At 34.9% G+C, this 11,425-nt stretch overlaps 2 protein-coding genes across 2 annotated transcripts; both read right to left on the reverse strand.

The window, feature by feature from the left end:
* Window positions 1-1,579: 1,579 nt before the first annotated feature.
* LOC135746070 (nicotinamide N-methyltransferase-like) lies at window positions 1,580-4,434 on the reverse strand. Its single transcript, XM_073815178.1, has 4 exons — window positions 4,231-4,434; window positions 3,950-4,157; window positions 3,218-3,771; window positions 1,580-1,807 (listed from the first exon to the last, which is right to left on the reverse strand). Exons 1-3 carry the CDS (start codon window positions 4,385-4,387, stop codon window positions 3,330-3,332), a joined length of 807 nt encoding a protein of 268 aa, XP_073671279.1. The 5' UTR covers window positions 4,388-4,434; the 3' UTR covers window positions 1,580-1,807; window positions 3,218-3,329.
* A 2,398-nt stretch (window positions 4,435-6,832) lies between these two features.
* LOC135789019 (nicotinamide N-methyltransferase-like) lies at window positions 6,833-9,924 on the reverse strand. The gene is made up of 3 exons (XM_065298590.2): window positions 9,665-9,924; window positions 9,372-9,579; window positions 6,833-9,236 (listed from the first exon to the last, which is right to left on the reverse strand). Exons 1-3 carry the CDS (start codon window positions 9,822-9,824, stop codon window positions 8,798-8,800), a joined length of 807 nt encoding a protein of 268 aa, XP_065154662.1. The 5' UTR covers window positions 9,825-9,924; the 3' UTR covers window positions 6,833-8,797.
* Window positions 9,925-11,425: the final 1,501 nt, after the last annotated feature.

The raw sequence follows: 11,425 nt of genomic DNA on the forward strand, positions 1-11,425 counted from the left end.
GTGACGAATATGTGGGACACATTTTGAGCAATCACAAAATAATAGTAAATATTGTTCAAAACTCACTGTTTGTAGTTTTTAATACATATTACAATGTACTCTTTCATGTGGTAAATATATTATTCAATTCAATTATTACTTTCGGCTTTTTTAATCAAGTTGAAATGATTATCTCTTAACCGAGGACAGCTGATTTTGTAGGCAATGGGACAGCATATAATCATTAAATTAATAAAAAATAAAAATAAACCTATAAAAGAACCTTACATATGTGCAAAGGACCCCCAGATTATAACATTTATGCTTTTTCTTCATGAAAATGTTATTAATTTACAACAAAATTAGCACTTTTCTTAGTGGGACATGTTTTTGCCAAAGTTTCAAGAATCAGTGGTGTGTATGTATGTTATGTGTTGCTATGGTCCCCCCATCCCTTGTGGGTCTCGCTACACTGGGTGAATGGTTGCGGTGGGACTAATAATCCACTGTATATATATTGTAAGACTAGTCTGTATTGTAAGATATTGTGTGGGGTATTGTGTGGGGGGGGGCAAAAAAGCCACAAACACTGCAGAAAACAAATTAAGTTCAATACTGGCTACTTTTTTGTAAAACATTTTTTATGGTGCATTTCAAGCATTCATAAATACAAATCAAATGCAAATCAAGGAAGTACCTTTCAGAGTACATTATAAAAACAATTAAATTTGCAATTGCATTATTTCAAGTTTGTCAAATAAATTCATCATTTCCCCCTAATAAATTATTTCTGGCAATGGATCTTATGATATTTTACTATACAAATATTAAGTAGGAGAAAGAGAGAAAATCAGGTAACTGTTAAAATGTTGTTCAGTTAAAAGTAGATTTTTTTAACATCCATCATCATAACATGCGTAATTTCAGTGCCATGACCAAACATAAGACAAAAATGCTCTACAGTTAAAACCAAAACAGTATGTTTCTCCAAATAAGATGACACAAACCCTGTTTGTAATTCCTTCTATATTGACTCACTGCTCATGTGACGACATTTTTAATGGTCTTTCTCAAAGAAGTAAAAAAATACTGTCTAACCTATGCAGTAGTGCAACTTCTATTTAGCAGGGCCACAGTGTTTTGGACTAGTTAACTTGACTTTGATTTCTATTCACAGTATTTTTGTGAATAAAATGACAAACTTTTCCCACAAATAAATGTAAATGAAATTATTAAAGAGAAAAGACATTACACTATTTACATAAGATTGTACGGTTCCCTTACATTTCCCAGACAGGGTTTATATTAAACCAGGACTAGGCCTTGGTTATATTGGAATTTTTACAGATATACTTTACAAAAAGTTAATGGTGTATGTCTTGATAAAAAATATGGCACAGATATTATTTAAGATATGTCAGTGCAAGTTTTAGTTAGGACAACTCAAACAATACATTTTAGACTTGAACCGATCTTTTTAAAGTGGACTAAATTGTACTATTATTATGTCTTGCTCTTTTAAACTAAACTTAACTAAAATGTCATCGCCATGCACAGACACATCTGTGACTGTTACCACCACTGAAAAATTTTGGGGTGAACCATCCCTTTAAGTAGCTGCTATTTCTTGTATATGGTAAAAATTAGTCTGTTAGTAAAAATGGGATATTATTTTACTTGTTGATAATGATATGATATCTTAAATTTTTTTTAAAGGATTTTTTAAACCTACTTTGGTTTTACCCGTAGCATTTTTACATATTAACTAGTTAAAGATCTTTAGGCTCGAAATTCATATGGGTGGGTACCCTACTTTTTACTGTGTGTATGTAAACGATCAGTGGTGTAGTCTAGATTTTTGTAGTGAGTATACTGTGATTTTTCCCTCTCACCCTTATGCTTACTCGTCCTAGCGCGACACCTCATAAGGAACACCACACTCACAGATGCATACAGTATCATGTAACTGAGAGCATTCTGAAAGTGTACTCATAAACACATAAACTGAATGTGTTCTCTTTTTTAAGAAAAAAAAAGACTTTAGAGCCAATGGGTTTACAGCTGGGGAAACTGGACTGATTTTTAGACTGGTTTAGTGTTAATCAACATCTAACTCAGGGACAAAAGTTATTTAACTGTTGATTAAAATTAAATAAATCTTCAATCTGTGGCTAACACATGCATTGAACGAGAACAAAATATCCACTCTTTCAACAGCTATTATCTGACAACTATTGATAACATACCATGTGTAATTTAATGGTGTAAATGTTTTTAATTAATACACATTTAAGATGACCATGAATTAACTCTAATTTGCATAGTCATTGATATAAAAGCTTATTTTTGCATTTAATATAAGCATTGTCTAAAAATGAAAATAGGCTTATACTTAATTATTATTACAAGACCATCATGTAGCCTAATATTAGACACCCAAACCAAAGTGAAGAAAATGATATTTAATTTGCAAGTCTTAACTGAACATCAACGCAGAGATGAATTTCCTCACAGAAGTTTAAGATCATATACATCTTGAACGTAGATATAAATGAACACAGAGAAGGGAAGTTTAACACTGTGAAGCACAAGCAAACATAACTGAAGGCAGCTAAAAACCATCAGGATATTATCACGAGCTTATTTTATTGCATTTGGAGCCTTACCTCCAGATAAAGCAATAAACTGGACTGATGATATAAATGTTGTTTACTCACATGTGCGTTGTAAACTCTATGGATTTTATGTTGCAGCACTCGTTCACTTCTCTGGACTGTTTGTTTACAGTGTCGCGTGAGCAGCTACACTGCAGGTTCGACTTCATTTGGCGCTAAGCAGACCTCTTGGTGATGTCAAAGTACCGCGAGAGCGAGTCAAAGCAGATTTCTCCATGTGATAACTGGAGTCTCTCTCGCGGTACTTTGCTGTCACTCACCAGTCTGCTCCCCAGTTACTTTCGCGTCACTATAGTAATCTGATTTCATAGAAATTCATACGCCGATCGGATCGCGCAGTTCGGCATGAAGTATATAGCCTACTATGTATTTCAACCCGCTAAAGTAGCAAGTGTAGCATGCTATGGTCAATGCTTCACATCTATATTATGACTAAACTTTAAAAATGTCACAAAACCATGCTGTTACGCATCCTCGCGCTATTTTTAGTGGGTATACGCAAATCCTTGATAATTTCTAGTGGGTATACGGCGTATACCTGCGTATCACGTAGACTACACCACTGTAAACGATTGTAACCACCACCTATTTTTGATCCAGGAAAACCCTGAACTAAAGTGCCGCTAATGTAAGTTAAGCATGCTAAGCTGATTTTGTTCTGTTTTGTTAGTTTCTCTATTTGGTTTGCAATCCAGAAGATTTGTATGCTACAAGATCAAAAACAGCCTCAAAGTCAGAGACAGAGTTGCTTTTTGGGTCTTCTACTACAGGCAGCATATTAAACTCATGGATAGAGAAGCCTGCACCTCTAAGTGCTTCCTCAATATCACACTGACTCAGTGTAAGACAGGAAAAGGACTGTTCATTCACCTTGTAGAAGGTTTCACCCAAAACACCTATCATGACGAGAAGTCCACCAGGTCGCAGGAGCTTGGTCAGCCCATGTAAAGCGTGACGGTATGCTTGAATGTCTTTACATGCTCCTTCCAGGCACAGGGATGTAATGACACAGTCAGCTGGTTCCAGTGTGTGCGGATAGAACGGATTCTCTAACCGGACATCACATTTTAAAACCTTTTTGACTCGTTGCCTCAGTAAAGCCTCCAAATCAGACGGGCTGTATAAATGAATTGAAAGCAATATGAATAAATTCTAACAACATGCCATAAAGTATGGGTCATTGTTATTTTGCCAAGACATGTTTAAAGATGATGGTAACGTTAAGCAATCTGAGAACTATTTTTTATAGCTTATTAAAGCATAAACACACCAAATATAGGCTCAGTAAACCTCACCTTTTACCTTCCAGCTCACATACGTACTGTACAACAGCTGTCCAGTCTATACAGCCGTCTTGATTTTGCAACCATTTTTCGATTTCTCTACGATTATTATCGACGAAATCAGACAAGACAATCTCGTCATAATGTTGGCACGCGCTCAAGACGCTGTGGATATTTGGTCCGCTGCCAACATCAATCAGCCTCTGGCCTATATGTTCTCCTAAAGAACAAATATTTGCCTAGTTAGAAAATTTAAACCTAGCGGTTTAATAAACTAGTGGTTGCTTGCTTACCTGTTGAGAAAATTCTGCTAAAGCTTCTCAAAACGAAACTACGGAAATTCTCCAAAAATTGACCGCGAGGGCAGGTATAGTAATTCTTAACATATGCACGTGAATCAAAATGCACCTCATAGAACTCTCCCTCAGTAAAGCTCGCGCATTTACTCATAATTACAAAACGTATGTGATGACTGCGTTGTTTGTTAAAGCAAACTGCGCAATTGGGATTTCCGAGAGTCTATGCTTGCGCAACAGACTGAGAGGCTGGACCATTACACTAACCAATGATAAGATCAAAATAGAATTAGCTCAAGATCATTTTACTCAATCATTAAAAATACGTTCTTGTGTTTGTCAACAGTCTTGTCTATATATGTTTTGTGGTGCTGTGGCTCCCCTTGTGTGCCCGGGGTCTTGCTACACTGGGTCAATTGTTGCTGTGGGACAAATAGTGTGTATATATATATAACACAATAACACAAACACTGCGAAAAACAAATTAAGTTTAATACTGGCTAAATTTTTGCATTTCAAATATTCATAAATACCAAAAAACTACAAATCAATCAAGTACCTTTCAGAGTACTTTACAAAAACAATTAAATTAACAATTGCATTATTACAAGTTTGTCAAATAAACAAATGTACAATTTCCCCCTAATAAATTCTTCCTGACTATGGATCTTATGATATTTTGTTATACATATAGTGGAAAACTGAAATGTAGATTCGGATGAACACTCCTAATGAAACTTTACAGAGCCAGCACAGCACCCATCAATGGAAAGCCGGTCAGGGCCAGAACAAGGAGTGTTGCGCACTGCAACACCACACATCCCGAAGATTACTGTTGCTTACATCTCTATGGAAGTGTGAGGCAAGTTGTGCCACTTTTTCTTGACCTCTAGCCATGTCACCCCCCCCAAGCATCATGGGAAAAGTTATTCACTTATTTAATACTGATGTAATGCATGGGCATTTCACAAAGTATTAAACTATTATTAAAAAAGATTTGTACGCTCAGACAAATACACACAGCTGTATATGATGGTCCATTTGTAAATACATGGTGATGGTTTCCTATATTATCGAGTTGACTCGTCTAGTTCTATTAAGTTTTTAAGTTAAGTCTTCCATTTGGACTGCTTAAAATGAATCATATTTTGAGCAGCTATAGTTTGTAAAATTGCAAAATGATAATATGATGATTAATAATAAATGAAAACTACATACCAAGCTTTATAGGTTATACTTTCAACTAACTCAGATAACCATCTAATCATAGTGTTCCCTATTGTCTGTCAACAAAAGACTCCTCAAATCATTTCACTTGTGTTTTTGTTATTTCCCATATGTTTTGGCCTTCTGTTATTAAAATGAGTTTAATTCTTGAATGAGTTCTGTATATTCCCCAAAGCTTCATTTTATAAGTGTTATTTAAAGGGGGCATATCTTGAAAATCTGTAAGTGCTATAATTGGGTCCCCACTCCCCAGTGCTTGTATCAACCTAGAAAATGTAAAAAAGATCAACCCAGTAACTTAGTTTTAGTAAAACATTCTCTGCAAGCATGTGAAACAATAGGTCATTAAAACTGGGTTCCCCTTGTGATGTCAAAAGGGGATCTTATTATAATAATACCGCCCCTTAATCTCCACTATTCAACCATGTCGCTGCCATTTAATGCAGAGAGAAAGAGACAGTTAAAGGACACACCCAAAAACAGCACATTTGTGCTCACACCTACAAAGTGGCAACTTAAACATGCTATAATAAATTGTGTTGGGTATTTGGGGCTAAAACTTCACATATGGACTCTGGGGACACCAGACATATTTTACCTCATAAAAAGTCTTGTGAAATGTCCCCTTTAAATAACATAAATTTGGAAATTTATTACGCAGCAAAGTTTATTACTTTCCAAATGTTTATTTACTTAGTGCATTTAAAGAAGCAAACAGCTTAAATTTTATTTCATTTTTATTTCAAAACCATAATAAAAAGCAGTAATTTGAACAGATATCAGGGTTTTCTTGCATTGCTTTTTTATTCTGCCATGCTGTATTTGAACATTTAATGTGTGATTGCGGGAGAGGGGGTGTGCATAGAGTCCGATTCACAACTTAATGACTCATTTGAACTGATTCATTTGAACTGATTCATTTTAATGAACGGTTGACTGATCGATTCAACACCAAACTCATGAGACGTCACTGCCAAATAACAAATCAGTAACTCAGAGCACCTCAAAAATTAGAACGTAAGTGTGCTTCACACATTTAGCATAAGCATTAGGTAAGATTTAACCTAAATAATCCACAGTATTTACGACATTGTGTAGTAAATTGCATATAAAACTGTTTAGTTTATAGTACAGTTAGGAAAAACAGAACAAAGCTTAAGTTGTTAAAGGGAAAGTTCACCCAAAAATAAAAATTCTGTCATTATTTTATCACTCTTATGTTGTAACAAATCTATATAAATATCCCTGTTCTGATGAACACGAAAGAAGATATTTAGAGGAATGTTTGTAACCAAACCATTTAGGAGCTCCATTTACTTCCAAAGTAGAAAAAAGAATACTATAGAAGTGAATGGGGCCCATCAACGGTTTGGTTACAAACATTCCTCAAAATATCTTCCTTCGTGTTCATCAGAACAAAGAAATTTATACAGGTTTGTAAAAACATGAGAGTGAGAAAATGACAGAATTTAAATTTTTGGACGAACTATCCCTTTAACTAGCTGCTAAATTATTTCTTGTATATGGTAAAAATTAGACTGTTAGTTAAAATAAACAGTATTATTTTACTTTTTGATATTGATATGATATCTTCTTTGGTTTTACCGGTGGCATTTTTACATATTAAATAGTTAAAGATCTTTGGGATTGCAATTCATAAGGGTGGGTACCCTACTTTTTAACTGTGTGAATGGAAAAGTTTGTCGCCACCACCTAAAACCATTTTCAATCCAGTAAAACTTATCTGATCTAGTGGCCACTTAATAATGTGATTTAACTCTTTCCCTGACACTGACAAGTTTTCACTCACCCAATTTATGAAAAACTGAAGCCGAAACGTTATTTACTAATTTTAAACTCTGTGTATGTTTTGATAATCATTCTCTGATCTCTAACAAAATTCCTTCACAAAAAAGCAATTATAAATACTTTTTTAAGAAAAATACACATTTTTAAGAGTTTATAAGCATAGAAAAAAATATAGATAGGATTAAAAGTTTTTTCCCCGTTTTGTTTAATGTTTGAGTCATTCTACAGAAACGTCCACTTTTGGCAAGGCAAGATGTCTTAAAATGTATTTCTTTTTCTAACATTTAAACCTAGACCACATTATTAGATTACTCTTTGACTTTATAAGTACACATAAATGACAGCTTAATGATTTTTTTATTTTTTGTGCATGTACTCCAAGACTGCATAGACCTTTTTTGTCACTGGTGTTAGCTTACTTCTTTAGCAAAATTAAAAGGCGTTTATGAAGGTGTTAAAGCTTAATGTGTAGCAGAATTCAATGAATTAAAAATTATCATTATGTCACAGTATTTAATGTGAAAGAAAAAAAACACAGTAACACCAGTGACACAACAAATCACCAGTCACTGGTGTTACTGATCTTCACTGCTGTTACCCATAAGGAAGGTAACACCGGTGACAGTAACACCAGTGACAATTTTCATGAAAACTGCATTTTACTAAATTTCTGCTGCAAAGTATCAAACCACATGTTGACAATCATTGTATATTCACTAAATTAAGTAGTTTAATCCATTTGTATTCTAGTTTTTTGCAATTCCCAAACAATAAGGGAGGTCATACCAGTAACTAAAAGCTTCATATGAAATCATGAGATAAATGAGAAGATTTCTGATAACTGAAAAGAGACAGTGGACTTATGTGGGCGTCTCTTCATAGATCTCCAGGAAATTGAAAGAAGGAAGTCAAGTGATGTCATCAGTGTGATTTTGATTTTTTTTTTGTTAAACGGTAACACCAGTGACACAACTCCAGGGGACCACTACTTTCTTTATATTTTATTTAGCATTTTGTCTTTTAATGTAATTTACATCATATATTTGATAGTAATGGACACATTATTGTATTTTAAATGGAAGAAAAGACTGTTCTTGATCTCAAAATAAAGCATTTTCCCTCTGTACATGACTGTGGGGAAGAGCACTTCTATGGTGCTTGGAATTCTAATTAATTAATACAAATCAAATATTGCTACATTGATGGCTCAAGAAAGTGTAATTGTTCAAATAACAGTTTCATTTTAAAATATAAAAAATTGTAACCCTAAAGGGTGTTTCAAGTGTAATATTTCTGTAGGGACAGAAAAATTGACATTTCCGTAGAATGACCCGTTTGTTTGAAAGCAGAGGGTCTGTTCTTTCATTTGATATATTTGTATGTTTATATATTCTTAAAAGAAAAATTTCCTGGAAGGCATTTTGTGAAACTTTTGTGAAAATCACAAAAAATGCTGGCAGCCAACTTTTTCAAGAAATGGCTGCCGGGGAATGATTTTCGCTGATTTTGTTGCGTTTTGTTAGTTTCTCTATTTGGTCTGTAATTCAGAAGATTTGTTTGCCACAAGATGAAAAACAGCCTCAAAGTCAGACACAGAGTTGCTTTTGGGGTCTTCTGGAGGCAGTATATTAAACTCATGGATGGAGAAGCCTGCACCTCCGAGTGCTTCCTCAATATCACACTGACTCAATTTAAGACAGGAAAAGGACTGTTCATTCACCTTGTAGAAGGTTTCACCCAAAACACCTATCATGACGAGAAGTCCACCAGGACGCAGGAGCTTGCTCAGCCCATGTAAAGCGTGACGGTATACCTGAATGTCTTTACATGCTCCTTCCAGGCACAGGGATGTAATGACACAGTCAGCTGCATCCAATGTGTGCGGATAGAACGGATTCTCTAACCGGACATCACATTTTAAAACCTTTTGGATTCGTTGCCTCAGTAAAGCCTCCAAATCAGACGGGCTGTATAGATCAATTAAAAGCCATAATAATATATAAATAAATCATAACAAAATGTTATTAAGTATGGGTCTTGGTTATACACTTGAGCACGAGTTTATTTACTAAACTGAAAAAAAAACCCAAATATAGGCTCACCTTTTCCCATCCAGTTCACAGACGTGCTGTAAAATAGGTGTCCAGTCTAAACAGCCTTCTTGATTTTTCAACCATTTTTCGATTTCTCTTCGATTATTATCGGCGAAATCAGACAAGACAATCTCGTCATAATGTTCGCACGCGCTCAAGACGCTGTGGATATTTGGTCCGCTGCCAACCTCAATCAGCAGCTGGCCTTTATGTTCTCCTAAAAAACAAACATGTGTGTCTCAACCTAACATATATGAAAAAGTACCAAATTTAGACCTAGCGGTTTAACTAGGATTGCTTACCTGTTGAGAAAACTCTGCTAAGGCTTCTCAAAACGAAAGTAAGGAAATCTTTCTCGTCAGAGTGACCGCGAGGGCAAGAATAGAAATTCTTAACATATGCACGTGAGTCAAAATGCACCTCATAAAACTCTCCCTCGGTAAAGTTCACGCTTTCACTCATAATTACAACACGAATGTGATGACTGCTATTGTTGTTTATTAAAGCAATCTGTACAGAATAACAGAGCGCAATTGGGGTTTCCAGACTTGCGCAACTGACGCTGTGTGAGAGGCGTGAACCGTACAGAATCGCAATTACGTAGTCTAGACTTGCGCAACTAATGAGAGGTGCGATGATGATTAAAATACTAGCCTATTTAATTACATATTTTTTCAGAATTTAAACAAGAAATTGTTCAGTAGATACAGATGAAATTTACAATGTGAAAATATCAGTAGGGCAAGGTATTTTTTACACTAACTGTTTATTATTGTGCAAATAGTAGACCTAGCAGATATTTTATTAGCAAGGTGTGTTTGTGTTTGATTAGGAAAAAACAGGGTTTCTAAACACTGTAAGGAACAGCTGATACATCACGTTATCTATTAACATGTGTAGGCTACATGATCAAATATTAAAATATTGACAAAAGTTAATTTCAGCATTTAAACTAGAAGTATTATACATTACACCATGAGAAGATAAATAGCAATGCCATCAAGATTTTTTTTTAAAGCAGTTAGTTCCTTTCAGAGATACATATCAGATGCAGTAGTGGGAACTGGTGGCCAAAATTACACCTTACAGATCTGAAAATATTGATTTTTTTTACTCCAAAACATGATTTTTAATGCTGAGCACTACAAATATCAGATAAAGTAAGTCTTACTGTTTTATACTGTTTTAACTTTAATATTTGGTATGTCCACCTTTTGCACCAATAACATAAGCACATCTCTCTCAATATACACTCACCTAAAGGATTATTAGGAACACCATACTAATACTGTGTTTGACCCCCTTTCGCCTTCAGAACTGCCTTAAAGGAATATTCCATTTTCTTAAAAGAAAAATCCAGAAAATTTACTCCCCACCATGTCATCCAAAATGTTGATGTCTTTCTTTGTTCAGTCGAGAAGAAATTATGTTTTTTGAGGAAAACATTGCAGGATTTTTCTAATTTTAATGGACTTTAATAGAGCCCAACATTTAATACTTAACTCAACACTTAACAGTTTTTTTCAATGGAGTTTCAAAGGACTCTAAATGATCCCAAACGAGGCATAAGGGTCTTATCTAGCAAAACGATTGTCATTTTTGACAATAAAAATAACAAATAAACACTTTTAAAGCACAACTTCTCGTTTAGATCTGGTCGTGATGTGCCAACGTGACCCCACGCAATACGTCATGACGTCAAGAGGTCACAGAGGACGAACGCGAAACTCCACCCCAGTGCTTACAAGTCTTGAGAACGAGGACCGTTCCTACCTTGTTGTATGTCAACTGATACTAATTAATGTCTTTGTGTCAGTTTATTGTTTACAATGGTCCGCAAATGTGCGTTTTATATATGTAACACGTGACCTCCCTACGTCACTACCTATTTACTCTAGGTCGCGCTGGACCGGATTTAGACGAGAAGTTGTGCTTTAAAAGTGTATATTTGTTATTTTTATTGTCAAAAATGACAAACATTTTGCTAGATAAGACCCTTATGCCTCGTTTGGGATCGTTTAGAGTCCTTTGAAACTCTGTTAAAAAAATTTTTTAAGTGTTGA

The sequence above is a fragment of the Paramisgurnus dabryanus genome, chromosome 7 (assembly GCF_030506205.2).
Source record: "Paramisgurnus dabryanus chromosome 7, PD_genome_1.1, whole genome shotgun sequence".
Classification (NCBI taxonomy): Eukaryota; Metazoa; Chordata; class Actinopteri; order Cypriniformes; family Cobitidae; genus Paramisgurnus; species Paramisgurnus dabryanus.

Bases quoted from the DNA above. Each gene is read 5' to 3' on its own strand.
- LOC135746070 (XM_073815178.1), bottom strand. From the start codon at position 4,387: ATGAGTAAATGCGCGAGCTTTACTGAGGGAGAGTTCTATGAGGTGCAT. The intron at 4,158-4,230 runs GTAAGCAAGCAA...TTTGTTCTTTAG, and splicing joins TAGCAGAATTTTCTCAACAG to GAGAACATATAGGCCAGAGG. The intron at 3,772-3,949 runs GTGAGGTTTACT...TCATTTATACAG, and splicing joins TGTGAGCTGGAAGGTAAAAG to CCCGTCTGATTTGGAGGCTT.
- LOC135789019 (XM_065298590.2), bottom strand. From the start codon at position 9,824: ATGAGTGAAAGCGTGAACTTTACCGAGGGAGAGTTTTATGAGGTGCAT. The intron at 9,580-9,664 runs GTAAGCAATCCT...TTTGTTTTTTAG, and splicing joins TAGCAGAGTTTTCTCAACAG to GAGAACATAAAGGCCAGCTG. The intron at 9,237-9,371 runs GTGAGCCTATAT...TGATCTATACAG, and splicing joins TGTGAACTGGATGGGAAAAG to CCCGTCTGATTTGGAGGCTT.